Source organism: Hipposideros armiger, unplaced genomic scaffold (genome assembly GCF_001890085.2).
Source record: "Hipposideros armiger isolate ML-2016 unplaced genomic scaffold, ASM189008v1 scaffold_109, whole genome shotgun sequence".
Classification (NCBI taxonomy): domain Eukaryota; kingdom Metazoa; phylum Chordata; class Mammalia; order Chiroptera; family Hipposideridae; genus Hipposideros; species Hipposideros armiger.
Window position 1 is genome coordinate 3,333,683 of NW_017731459.1, and position 14,140 is coordinate 3,347,822.

The following is a 14,140-nucleotide window of genomic DNA, read 5'->3' on the forward strand; positions in this document are numbered from 1 at the left end:
AGAAGTGACTGAGGAATGACATGAACAAGTTCCAGGAGACATTCTTCAAGAAGACATAGATTCACATCAGATGGGCCGAAAAGCTTCTAATTTGTATAAAAGTCTCATAAAAACCTAAAGATAATGAAGAGGCACCATTTATTTTAATAAAATGATACCATGCGTGGAAGAAAATAGGTAATTTGCCATTATCCATATAACTTTGAAACAAATTAGATAAATAACTTACCTGATTTTCAGAAAACGGGAACTTAGGTTCAATGGCACAGATCTGATCATAGTATCTAAAAAACAGAGCAAAATTAAAAATTACCAGAGCTAAATATTATACACATTTATGTAAATACAACTGGTCAAAGAGTATACTAAAATTATTCACGCTTACTTCAAGTGGCCCACAAATAAAATTCCATCAGCAATTTTGAAGTTAATGAACATAATCTTTTCATGTGTACCCCAAGAGCTAAAGTGCACACACACACAATGAAAAAAACTGAACAAAAACTCATACCACCAAAGAAAAATATTTACCAACTATTATTGGCTAAAAGCAAGCTAACATCTGCCCAGGAAATCAAAATATTTCTTAAAATACTATTTATTAGAATAACTGTTTATATCCACTGGGCAAATTAATATCTCCACTTCTGTCCATCTCCGCCACTGCCACACAGTTCATCAAAGCTACTAGCCTCCCTTTAAAGTAGACGAATTCAAAAGTTTCCTAGCCAACCTCCACATCTTGTTCTCTCTACCCTCATTCTTTTCGCTCTGTTCTCCACAGAGAAGCAAGAATGACATCAAACATGAAGCAGTCTTCCCCCTCATTAAGACGGTCACTGAACCAGCAAGGCAGGCAAGGGGGTGTCTAAGGCCAAGCTTTCTAACTGGCCTCTAAAATTTCCCCCTCCCCTTATCTCCCTGCCCCGCCAACCCTTCATCAGGGCTATCTTCCCAATGGTTATTTCTGAGGCCAAGTGTTTGGAGGGAGTGGCATGTCTGAGACCAAATTTTTGGCTGGCATGGCCATGAGTTTGGTTACAAACAGGAAGAACAGAACAATTAAGTAAGTACACCAAAGATAATGGGAGCCAGGTTTCTAGAAGAGAAAGGAGTTGCTAATAAGAGAAGGGAGAAGGCTAGAATAAACTCTGGCTTTGGACTGGAAATGGAAGTATCAGTGTGAACTCACTTTGTAACATAAGGGGAATGGGGGGGGGAGTATGTGAGTGAGTGTGTGTGTGTGTGTGTGTGTGTGTGTGTGTTTCCTAAATGTATATGCTGAGAGGGTCTAGAAGCAGTAACACCTAGGTAGTAATAAGCATACCTAGTGCCCAGATAAATAATGCTCTGCATTAAAAAGAGCCAGTGCTCCTTAGAGATACGGCTGACTCCTCCACTGAGACTGAGAAAACTGGAGACTGAAGCCTAAGACATTTTGCTATGCCAGAAAGTTAAGGAAGTACTCAAAAAATAATGAGGGCACGTCAAAAGGACACAGCCCCCTCACTTTAGGGGGCTCCCACTAGCTAAGCCCAGAAAAATTTAAATAAAATAAATAACAAATCATAACGCATGGAGGAAAATAAGAACACCATTCTGAAGTGAGTAAAATCAGCAGGTGAATAGGAAAAGCTCTACCATACTGTACAATGCCAACTAATAAATCTAGAAGACAAAATCAAGTTAGAAAAATCACCATTTGACATCTTTCAGAGTATAGTATCCAATTCAGGTAAGGTTCATCAACGGATGCTAAAACATGAAAGACTGATGAAAACAGGATATTATAGTCTCAAAGTACCTCCCCACAAATACTTTCTAACTACTACAACACACTTATTAACTGTAAGGTTAAGAAACCTGGCAGACGCCATCTTAGCCAAGCAATAAAAGTTAACATTACCAGCAACAGGACAAATCAACATTATGTTCTTCCTGAGAGCATTAAAAAGAACACAGCATCACTCTGTGGTACCACTGCCCCAAAATGCATTAATCACAAGAAAATGAGACAAATCCTTATTGAGGGACATTCTACAAAGTAACTAGCCTGTACTCTCCAAAAATGTCAAGGTCGCGAAAGATAAGGAAGAACAAGAACTGTTCCCATCGAAGGAAAGACAACAACTAAAGGCAACACAGGATTCTGGATTCAGTTGTGGACCTATAAACGACATTACTGGAAAAATTGGCAAAATTTTAATGAACTCTATGGATTAAATGGTAATATTCAATCAATGTTAATTTCCTGATTTTGAAAGGTGTACTATTATTATATAGAAGCGTATTCTTGTACTTAGGAAACAAAATCTGAAGTATTAAGTGCTCAAATCCTTTCATGGATTCCTATTATCCTCAAAACTACATCCAAAAATGCTGACAAGGTCTAGCATTACCTGGCCATCATTCAATTCTCCAAGCCTCACCGCGGAGTATTCACCACTCATTCTAGTCACTAAGTCTAGGCTCTCTCCTGGCCCCAGGCCTTCACACATTTTTTTCTCTGTACCTAGAAACTTCCCATCACAATATTCTACCTCTTTGATCTAGGCTGACATATTATCAAAAAAGCCATTCCTCATTCATTCATTCAACAAATATAGGAGGTCTGACAATTAAGTTTGTAAACTTGTTGCAACAATGTTGCTAACCTTTTTTGATATCAGAGGGATTATGAATTTGTACCAACTGGACAGTTAACCAAGTTAACTATTTAGAGTGCTGTGTGAAACAGTTAAACGACCTGAACTTTTCGCCGAAAATTCATGGCTCTTGCATCACGACAATGCACCAGCTCACACGGCCTGTCTGTGAGGGAGTTTTTAGCCAGTAAACAAATAACTGTATTGGAACACCCTCCCTGCCCACCTGATCTGGCCCTCAATGACTTCTTTCTTTACCCAAAGATAAAGGAAATATTGAAAGGAAGACATTTTGATGACATTCAGGACATCAAGGGTAGTACAACTGTAGCTCTGATGGCCATTCCAGAAACAGAGTTTCAAAATTCCTTTGAAGAGTGGACTAGGCTCTGGCGTCGGTGCATAGCTTCCCAAGGGGAGTACTTTCAAAGGTGACCATAGTGATATTCAGCAATGAGGCAGTAGCACTTTTTCTAGGATGAGCTCGCGAACTTAATTGTCAGACCTAGTGTACTAAGAGCTTACTGTGCATCACAGTTCTAGGACATAGGAATTCAGCAGTACATAAGCATTTTAAAATGTGTACCATTGAGAAGATTATTGTTAGAGGGATAGGGAAACAACATAAATAAGTAAAAATATAGTCTAGTAGAGAGTGACAAGTGCTATGGAGAAAATTAAAGAGACGAGAGGGGTAAGGTATGGTATCTTTACATCCTCTACCCTATTTGATTTACAAATTGCAGCAATGTCATTAGTGCTAACATTATCTCAGTATCTTCACCTCAAAACCAACAATCAGAATGTAAGCAATAGTTCTGAGTAAAATAGAACAGCAGTATTTTCTTTCCTGGTCTCTAAAACACTAGCGCTTGGAAAAACTTTCAGAAATTATGCGACTAGTTCCATCAATTTTATTTTACAAACAAAAAAGATTATTTCCACAATGCAACAAACTAAAATTTAACCCATAAAAGAGTGACAGACTAATCTCTTTTAAAATTTTATGAAGTCTATATAAATGACTCGAGTTAAAGAAAACAAAACTAAAATTACCAACTATTAAAAAATAAACATCAATGAGAATACAACATATCAAAAACCAGTTGGATGCAGCCAAAAGCAGAGTCAGAAAAAACAGGCAGTCCTAAAATAAAAGTATTAGAAAAACAAAAAAGATGGAAAGTTCATCATTCAATACAAAAAGAAAAAAGAAAAAGAAAATAAGTGAATGACAAAAGCAGAAAACAAAACAAGAAATCACAGACTTAGTTTTAAAAAAGAAAAACAGTGGCTGCAAACATTTAGCAAATCTGACCAAGGAGAGAAAGTCATACATAATATATGCACAACACTATGAGTAAGAAAAAAATTGTTTAACTACAGATTATTAGAAGAATAAAGCATTTTGCTAGGACTTTTGTGTGACAAAAAGATATGATAAACACAATTAAGACACACGTAACAGATATGAAGATGAGATTCACAAGATACGTAATGGAAAAGAATAAATAGCTAGAAAAGGTAAATAACTCCTAAAAATCAGTGAGGAAAAAACAAGCAACCTAGAAAATGGGCAAAGAAAAAGAACAGGCAATTCACAGAAAAAGAAACTAAGTGAAGAGTAAATGGAAGATGCTGGACCACAGAAATCATGGCACTGCAACCTACAATAAGATGCCATCGCTCATCCATCAGTTGAGCAAAAAGCAATAATCTGAATTATTAATCAGCAAGGACTAGGAAAGACAAAAAAAACCTCACAAATTCCTGCTGATGGGAATGTAAATTGATACAACCACTGTGGAGAGCTGAAAATGCAGATACGCTCCTCTTCCATTTAAAACAAAGTGCTGCATAAACACCCTTTTCTGCTTCCTCCCAAAATTCCACTAAAATAAAATTAAAAAGATAAAAATGCACAAGGACAAAAAGAATGGGAAAGGGCACAACAGCACATAAGAGGCTTTAGTGACAGTTCCTAAAAGGTGAAGCGAATGAAGCAGAGAAAGCCAAAATTCTAACTGCCTAGGGAAGTGAGCTAACAAAGTATAAGCCAGATCATGCCCGAGAAGCCAGAAAGGATCTGAATTAAGCAGCAAGAGGTACCACTAAAGGCAGAAATTCAATGTAAGGGTGGGAAGAGAAGGTGTGGTGGAAAATCCAGGCTACCAGATCCTCTACTCAGAGGGTACGGTAGGTTTACTCACAAGAAACGTTAAGGATGTCAAGCACAGCTAAGGTGGGGGGATCGGGCACAGCTAAGTGGCGCTGATGGGGACTGGGATGGGAACTGAGAGGCTATGTTTGCAAGTGCTAATTGCCTACATCGTTCTGTCTCCTTCCTTCCTAACAGAACCCCAGATTTTAGCTGGGTATGTGGCTGCCTTTAATAAAAACTCCTTTTCCTATCCTACCCTTCTGTGAGATGTGGACATATGCAATGGTCAATAACATATGAACAGGCAGGGTATCGCGGGGCAGTTTCCAGGAAATATCCTGCAGGCCCAGCTCTATGCCTCCTTTCTCTTTCTCTGAAGCTTGAGTCTGAAGCTTGAGTCTGACTGTTATCTGGACCCTGAGGACAAGGATTCTAGGTGTTACAGAGCAGATAGCTGGAAGGAGCCTGAGCCTGATGAACTTCACAGAACCACTATACCAGCCCTGGACTACCAGAACTGCCTATCTACCAACTTTTTACACAGGAATAGAATCATAACTCGCTGATAATTTGAGATCTATCACATGCACCTGAATCCAACCCTAATACAGGTGCCACACTAAAAACAGATATAAAAGATTGCACATGCAATTGTTGAGATCCCCAACCTCCGTTCCCTCTGATCAAATTTCAGAAAGCTGATAACTAGGCTTTTTCATGGAAGTAGACTGGAAGCTTTCTCTCTAAAGAAACTAATCGCCACAAAAAGACACAGACGATGCTATCAGGAGTTTCCCTCCAAAAAACCCAGCAGGTTCCCATCTGATCACCCTAGAGTAAAGCTCACCATTTACTAAGGCTCTTCTAATCAACTTTTAGTTAAAGCCACTTTATAAAGGATGACGTTCATTGTCAATATCATACATGTAGATGTATATTTTAGGAAATTTTAATAGAGCATCTACATGTTAGTAAAAATAAAAAGGCAAGTCCATTACTGGACCTACTTGTGGAGCTGTGTACCAATACTTACCAAGCTAGCTTCTATTCTTTAGGAATTCGCTTAACACTTCTTTTATGAAAATGTTATTTAAAAGTTCATTAAGTTAAAAATATGTAAATTAATGCTCAGCTTACACCAGTATCCAAACATAATGATTAAAAGATATTTTACTTGATTGGAATGAACATCTCACAAATGTTTGTTTTTTACAGCCTACATACCCGAAGAACTTTTGTACAGACCTCCATTATAAAATTTAATAGACAGAAGTTTATCTATTAGCTTACCCTAACCCCACTAGAAGAGCAAGAAGTGAAAAAAGTGGTTAATGAATGCGCTAGGAGAGGATAATATAGAGGTGACTAAAGAAACATGGTTTCTCTTTCTTCAAAGAGACTATCTCTGCAACAGCCCTAGTGCCTAGCAACAGTTCTCCCAGTTATGCCTGGAAAAAGAAAAAAGGAAATCAACAAATGAATGACGTTTTCAAATTCACAGGAAAACCTCATCAGAACCACAATCCACTATTCTCTCGACTGCTAGTCTCAACTACATGCAACAATTGTCTCTGAAGGCTCCAAACTCCTTAAGGGTTGGACCAAAACAAACCTAATCTATTCAACAAGATTTTTATCGTACTATTCATTATACTCGTACTTTTTTAAAACTACTAGTGGAAAATCCTTACTGAATGCTAGTCCATGTCTACATAAAAGCTGCTTTGGAGATTTTTTTTAAGTGCATTAATTCTAAAGAAATGTGTTAGTATTCCTAAGTTAACTTTTTAAAAATGCTTATACTAAGTGTCAAATGATGATCCTTACAACCCAACAGTCTTATCTTTAAAACTGACACCAAGAGGTCATAATCTCGCTGAACAATCTATTCAACATCCTCCTTTTGGGAACCATCTCTTCCCCATTCCATAATTGCTTTGATCCATGGAGAGTGAAGGAGTTCAACCAGTTGAGTGACTCAGACAAGGGAAATAAATTAGCACATTTCCCACCATCATAAATGGGAACAAGCCAACCCAATAAAAGGCCTCCCATGGATTTCCGCCAAAGCTAAGCAGAAAAGCACTCTCGTGTCATTCTGAGTGTCCCGAACCACTGCAATGACAGCAGGGCTGCCAGTGGCCATGTCTCCCAATACGGGAACAAGCCTCACCTAAAAGGGAATCAACATAGAATCAAGATGGTCTCCAGGGATGCCGAAAGCTAAGGAAGCACAATTCCTAGACTTTTCAGTTACTGGAACAAATAAGCTAGTTTAACCTGGGCTTCCTTTACTTACATTCTAATACTGCTGTATTTCTCCTTTGAAACAAGAAATGTTACGCGTGGGAAATGAGATCATTAACAAGGTAGGCCAAAGAAATGTTTTAACTATGTTCTGCTATCCTAACTGGAAAGAACCAGGAAACAACTCTCATTAAATCCAGCATGCGCTCAACAAGCTTTTGCTAAAAATAACAAATGTACTCCATGGTGTGCATACCTGTTTGTGAACAAACTGACTGTAAGCAATTTATCTTGAAGGTTCTACTAGGTGCCTCAAGTTTAATTTCAAATTAATTGTAGCTCCTAAACTGTGGAATTCTCCATCTGTCACTTGATGATGATGAACTTAGGAAGATGGCTCATTTCAAGTGGGCAATACTAGACAGTTATTTATTCCAGTGTCCCAATTCTCCCACTTCCCTTAAGCAACTACTATTTTGAAATCTAAGGCAGGCCAAGAAAGTCATAAGACGGTGATGCAAAAACGGGGCAAGAGGGGGAGTCTCAGAGACCACCCTCAAAAAAAAAAATAAAATAAAACTAGTTCTGGGTACATGTGGCAACAGAGACAGTTTGTGGCAGACCGTTCCTCCCAGGTCTCCGGATCTACCGAGCCCGGGCGGATCAAGGGCTGCGGCGAGCCGGCCAGACAAGCAGGCAGTCAGAGCCGGCCAGTGGTGCGGCTCCGCTCACCAGGAAGGAATGCAGACCACACCTACGCGCCCCGCCGACCCAGGGCGGGGCGGCCGGGACCGGGCCGTGGGTGCGAGGGAGGGAAGCAGGAAAGGCGGAGGAAGGAAGCGGGGCTGCGGGATGCAAACGACCTCCCGCGCGCGGCCCCAGGCCCACCTCAGGAGCGTCTCCAGCGCGCCCTCGTGCTTGTCCAGCGGGCGGCCGAGCGCGGCGCGGCGCAGCTTGCTGAGCTCCTCCGCCGCGCGGCAGTACTGGGCCTGCTCCTCCCCGGGGCTTGGGTACGTCTGCTGGATGAACTTCACCAGCGGCTTGGCCAGGTCCACCTCCGAGGTCTTTTTCAGCTGTACCGAGATGAACGTCGCCATGGCGAGCACCTCGATCGCCTTCCGGCCAAATAAACTGCGGGACAGCGACGAGGCGGAGGAGCGCGGGACACCGGGCTGGCAGACTGGCGGACCCACCGGCCGACGGACGTGCGCTCGGCCTGCGATTCGGGTCCGGCCACTTCCGGGAGCCTCCGCGCAGGCGCCCTCGGCGCGCCGCCCGGTGTCACGTGAGTGTTTCGGGGTGGTGGCTCAGCTCACCTGGGCCCTGCTGGGCCTGGGCTGCGCGTTGAGGTCCTGGCTTTCTTCGCTGGTGGCATTCTCCCCTTCCTCCTTCCTGCCGCGACGGGTGGACAGACACTTTCAAGTAAAAGTAACCATTGCTCCACTCGGAAAGCTCGGTGAGGTACCCCTGTTGTGTGCCACCCACGAGAGTTTCCGGGGACCCTCTGCAAGACCTTACAGCCTCAGGGTTATTGTGACCTATGGTAGTTCGTTCAGTGGACTGCTGTGTACAAGTACTGAGTGCATAGTAAGCTTAGAAGGCAAGGCCCCTACCACGGTGCAAGTTTACACTTCAGGTAAGAGTACAGATACTAAAAAAGCATCATAGTACAAAAAGCAGAGTTCTTGAGATGTAGGATATTACGGTCCCTTGGAAGAACCCAATTTAAACAGGATAATTAAAGAAGTCTTCTGAGAAGGTAAACTTAAAATGACTTTGAGTTTGAAAACAACACTTGCTATTAGAAGAAGGAAAGAGTGGCAAGGAAGAGCCTCCCAGAGCAAGGGGCAGCGAGTGCGAAAGCCCTAGGAGGCAGCACTTCCCATGGTCAGGATGTTAAAGCAAACAGTGTGGCAAAACATTAAAAAGCAAGTGAAGAATGGAAGAAAATAAAGTAGGAAAAGTAAGCAAGCATCAAATCAATCAGAACCTTATATGCCAAGTTAAAGAATGTGTATTGTAGAATAAAGCAAAGGAAACTGTAAATGGCATTTAAGCAATAATGACATTATACAATTAATTTGGAAAGGCCACCCTGTGCAAAATCTGATATTGTATCTCTTGATAAGATGTAGTATGAAGTATACAATATCGTCTATGATATGTTCCAGGCAAAAATGTTTAACTTGAATCTATCCCAACCTTTGCATCTAACACAATTTATAGGAAATACAGGGGATAGAGGAGCAAACTAAATGATATCATAGGAAGTAACCAAACAAATCCAGAAGGTGAAACATCCTGCAGGCTAACTGGCCACATCTCTTCAACAACTTATTGTTATGAAAAAAGCCACTGCTCTATGAAAAGAATTTTAAGGAACGTAAGAGTCTAGATTGAATCCTGGTTTGAACAGACCACCTATAAAATGCATTTTCAAGACAGTTGAGGAAATTTGAATGTAGGTGGACTGAGTATAAAATGAAAATGTATTGCCATGGATGGTGGAGATCATTAACTGAAAAGAGCAAGTCTCAGAACAGCATATATGTTACAATATCTCATTTTGGTTACAAAATGCACATACGTGCTTTTATGCACTATGAAAAGAAGATCTAGAAGGATTATACACTAAGGGTGTTAGCAGTTGTAATCTTTGGAAGTGGAAATGTATATTTTTATTTCCTTTATGTTTGTCTATCTTTTTATGTAATTTTTACAACATACTACTTTTATTATAAAAGTATTTTACCACAATTTTTAAAAATTTGTTTTAATTAAAATATTCTAGATTAAGGTAAAATAGCTATTCTGGCTGCTATGTAGAGAATGCATTAGAGGAAGGCAAGATGGAAGCTGGGAGACAAATCGTGAAAGCATTCTGAAATCCAGGCAAGAGATCGTGAAAGCTAACATTAGCAGGAGTGAGCCAAGTTGATATGTTTTTTAGTTAGGCATTGAAGAATTTACTGATAAACAGGAAAGGAAGGTGAAGAAAAGGAAGTGATCAAGGATGACTCCTCGTGTTCAGGCTGAACATCTGAGTGGTTGGTGGAATAATTTAGGGATACTATAAGGAAAACTGATGGGGCAGGGGATAGAGAGTATTTATACCCAAGCTTTCAGATGGAGTCATTAAATTGACGGATGGGCATATGAGATGAGCACTTCAAGAGGAGGTCTTGTTTGGGAATAAACAGCATACAAATTATTTTTAAGCGTCTGGGGCTATAAAGGAACACAATGAAATAGAAATAGGTCAAAATATATATCCGGAAATAGAGTATCAGATTCAGTGTCTTAAGACAGAAGAAAATAGAGTATCCTGTGGGTTGGTTGACTGGACTGATCCACAGGGGAGAGAATGAAGATTCAGAAGAGCTGAGGGTAGCCAAAGGAGCAAAGCGCATGGTAAAAGGAGAGGAAAGGGTAAGCAGAACAGGGAGGGGACAAGGGGAGGGGTTAACTGTCAGAAAGATGAGAATTTTGTTAATTGTTGAGGCAGATGGAGGGGAAAAGCAAGTGAACATAGATGTGATTAATTTTGTGGCATCCATCAACAGAAGATTAAGACGGTCCTGTCTGATGGACCTTAGAAAAAAATACGAACTCCTTAACATAGCATGATCTATCTCTGCATAGCTCTTCAACTTCATGTTTCTCCACTTGTTCCGCATTTATTACTGCCCAGTCATATGGGTCTTATTTTAGTTTTTCAAACTCACGAAGATCTTTCTTTGCTCATATGACCAAAGATACTTCCCCCTTCAGAGTTCTGTTGAACTGTCTGCTCCCCAGATACCATCTGCAGTAGATTCCCCACTTGTTAAGATCTAGCTCAGCCACTGTTTATTTCCTTCATCACACTTATCCTAACTTACAAGTATTTCGTTGATTCAATTTTTCTCTGACTTTCCCACTAGAATATAAGCTCCATGGAGGCAAAAACTGTGTGTGTTACATATACTGTTATATTTCCAGTGCTTCGCACATTCTAAGCGCTCAGCCAATATTTTTGAATTGAGTTATTGAGCTTCACTACTTGTTAAGAGAATTAGATTTCTACTATCAAAATAACACACCTTCCCCTATAATTGGTACCTTTGTTGATTAGGCATGGGCCAGTGGCCAAAAGAGGATGGTATATTATGATAGGCTGGCTCATGCTCTCATAATAAACAATTTCAAAATCTCAACGTCTTAAGATAATAAACATTTGTTTCTTGCTCACACAAAGCCTCGTGGACAGGCGGCTGTCCAGGTTAGCTGTCCTCCAAGTGATGTCTCAATAATCAGACTAGTTTGATCTTGTAGCTTAGGCATCCCAATGTGACACTCCACGTTCAGAGGGGAAGAGAGAACCTGTAGCGCCTCCCAGCGGCTTTTCACTGCACCAACCTTCTCACATCCACTCACATTTCACTGGCTAGACCTCTCACCTAGCCCTGTAAAACTGCAGTGGAACTGGGAAGGGTGGTTTTCTGTACCCCTGGGAAGGAAGGGAGAACTGGATGTTGGGGAGCATTAGTGATACATTCCAAGGATGTTTCGCAGCTTCCAAACTTGCGTCGAGTAACATTGATTCTCCATCTGTGTATTGAAACTTCATAAAATATGTTCTTAGACTGTATTCTCAGTGTAATATTTTGGTGGATATTAAATCCGTCGATTTTCCTCCCCGATGATCCCTATCTGATGGGCCCAACCTTACCCCCACTGATTGAACCAGTGGAAATAAAATTGTCTCTTTAGAAAGACTGAACCCTGCTGATAACAGCTTTGAGTTTCCAAATAGAGCTCTCCAAGTCTATGTTGAGACAACAGCCTGAACGTAAGCACTTGTGATTTTTGGAGGAGCCAATCTTTCCTGAGGAGAAAAGAGGCTTACAAAAGCAAAGTCCAGAAGACTATCGTAGTTTTTCAGTGAATGAGAGAGTAAATAGGACAAGGATTTGATATAAGGAAAGTTCCTGTAATGCAAGGAAGAGAAGGCCCTTTGGATGCTAAGAGGAAGAGTCTGAGAGAAAGCGAAGGGCAAACGGTAAAGGAGGCATCCTCACTTGCTTACTCCACACTTTCAGGGTAAACCTAGAATGTTGGGCGGGTGGGGTGCAGGGGACAACCTAGGGGGATAGAGGTATGGATGAGGTAACACTCAAATAGACTTGATGAAATCAAGAACATCAATGATGTACCTACCCTATGTAACCTGGGGAGATACAGCCTATGTAAGGAACGGAAACAGGGGAGTGGTGTTAGGCAGAGACGCTGGTTTGTTGTTGTTTTTTACAACATGTAATAGAGAACTCTTTGTCTCTTAATCTGTTTGCATATTTAACTTTTTAAAAAACAAAACAAGAAATGAATGCAAAAAGAGAAAATTACCCATTTTTTACATATGGGTATATAGATTTTGTCCACATGGCATCAAAAATTTTGAAGAGAAATAGGGAAACTAATTAAGCCTTTTATTTAGAATTACTCCCTATATAAGCTCATTCTCATCCCATTTACTGCTGATCATATTTCCATCAGTTGCCAGCTCTCTAATACCATTCACAGCTATTTAAATAACTACTGCCCTTTTCCACCAGTGTCTCTCCTAGAGAGCACCTATGGCTGGCTCCTATGTTCTTTTTCCTCCGACATTTTAAAATTTTCAACACAGCATAGAATTTTATACTGAATACCTACATACCTACCACTAGATTCTAATATTAATATTTTAGTATCACACATATCTATTTTTATAGCATATCTATCATCCCACTACACATCCATCCATTAATCTGCCTTTCTTTTTGGATCCATTTCACAGTACATTGCAAGTATCAGAAAGGAATAATAGAATAAGTAACTTGATTGGTGAATTAAATAATAGATGGGAGTCAAAAGATATTATTTAAATGATATCAAAAAATGTTATTTAAAGGTGACAAATCAAATGACAGAAAAACGGGGCCAAATTAAGAAAAAGGTATTAGTATAAAGGTAACCATTGAAGCAAAAATACAAACGTTCCTAAACACTAAAAGAAAATTAAAAAGAGCAAACAGACCACATGGAGAAAAACAATAAAAATAACAATACACTCAATAAATATAGCACAGAATGATTTCACAAAATTGGGATCAAACATAGCCATCATATAATAAGTGTTTAAATATAAATAAATGTTAAACCAATCACCAAAAGAAAAACACTTAGATTGACTCACAAAGAAAACCCAAATGTGATAGATTATAAAATAGGCCACAAATTCTTCCCCTCCCTTCATCTCTGACTTTGCAGTGTGACATCGTGGATCGACCTCTTCAGGAGATGGAGTCTATTTCTCCACCCCTTAGGTCTGGGATGTTGATGTGAGTTGCTTTAGCCAATGGGGCCTTACCAGTTGTGATGCTAGCAGACACTTCAGTTATCAGGGCTTGTCCCCTCTTGCTGCATTTGAAACCCTGTGACCTCTGTGTGTGTAGTCTAGCCTACTGGATTATGAAAGACACATGACCCAGTCATTCCCCTAGCCCTAGCCAATAATCTGCTAATTAGCAGACATGTGAATGAGGCTATCTTAGATCATCCAGCCACCAGCCAACCCCCCAGCTGATGTCACACATATCAGAGATCAGCTGAGACAGCATAGACCACAAATGCCCAGACAACCTACAGAATCATGGGCTAAATAAATGGCTCTTGTTTTAAACCACTAAGTGTTGGTGTCATTTGTTATACAGCAAAAGCTAACTAATACACCATCATTATGGTACACACAAGCAATACACATAAAACAAAGTGATTCAGAAAGGGTAAATAGAAAGGAATAGACAAAGATATACCAGAAAAATGGTAACAATAAGAATGCAGATATTGTTACCTTGATATCAGACAATTCAAGCCAGAAAGACTTAAATATAATTAAGTATACTTCATAATGCTAAACGATAAAATTATCCAGAAAAAAATATTCTAACTAAAGGCTATAATTAAAAGTTTGAGGGCCGGCCGAATGGCGCGATGGTTAAGAACTGGCTTGGGACGCCAGAGGGCCCCGGTTCGGATCCCACATATGAGGGCCAGTGACACTGCC

At 40.2% G+C, this 14,140-nt stretch overlaps 1 protein-coding gene across 3 annotated transcripts in view; it reads right to left on the bottom strand.

The window, feature by feature from the left end:
- Positions 1-8,306, bottom strand: part of PDCD6IP (programmed cell death 6 interacting protein) — a 49,934-nt gene extending 41,628 nt beyond the window's left edge. For 2 of the 3 annotated variants that reach the window (XM_019647243.1, XM_019647242.1), the window contains exons 1-2: positions 7,942-8,303; positions 230-284 (exon numbers count right to left, since the gene is read on the bottom strand). In XM_019647243.1, the coding sequence (XP_019502788.1) occupies positions 230-284; positions 7,942-8,150 (264 nt within the window). In that variant the 5' untranslated portion in view covers positions 8,151-8,303. Of the gene's footprint in view, positions 1-229; positions 285-7,941 lie in introns of all 3 variants that reach the window. The other variant, XR_002124574.1, reaches the window with a different exon arrangement.
- Between the last annotated feature and the right edge of the window lie 5,834 nt (positions 8,307-14,140).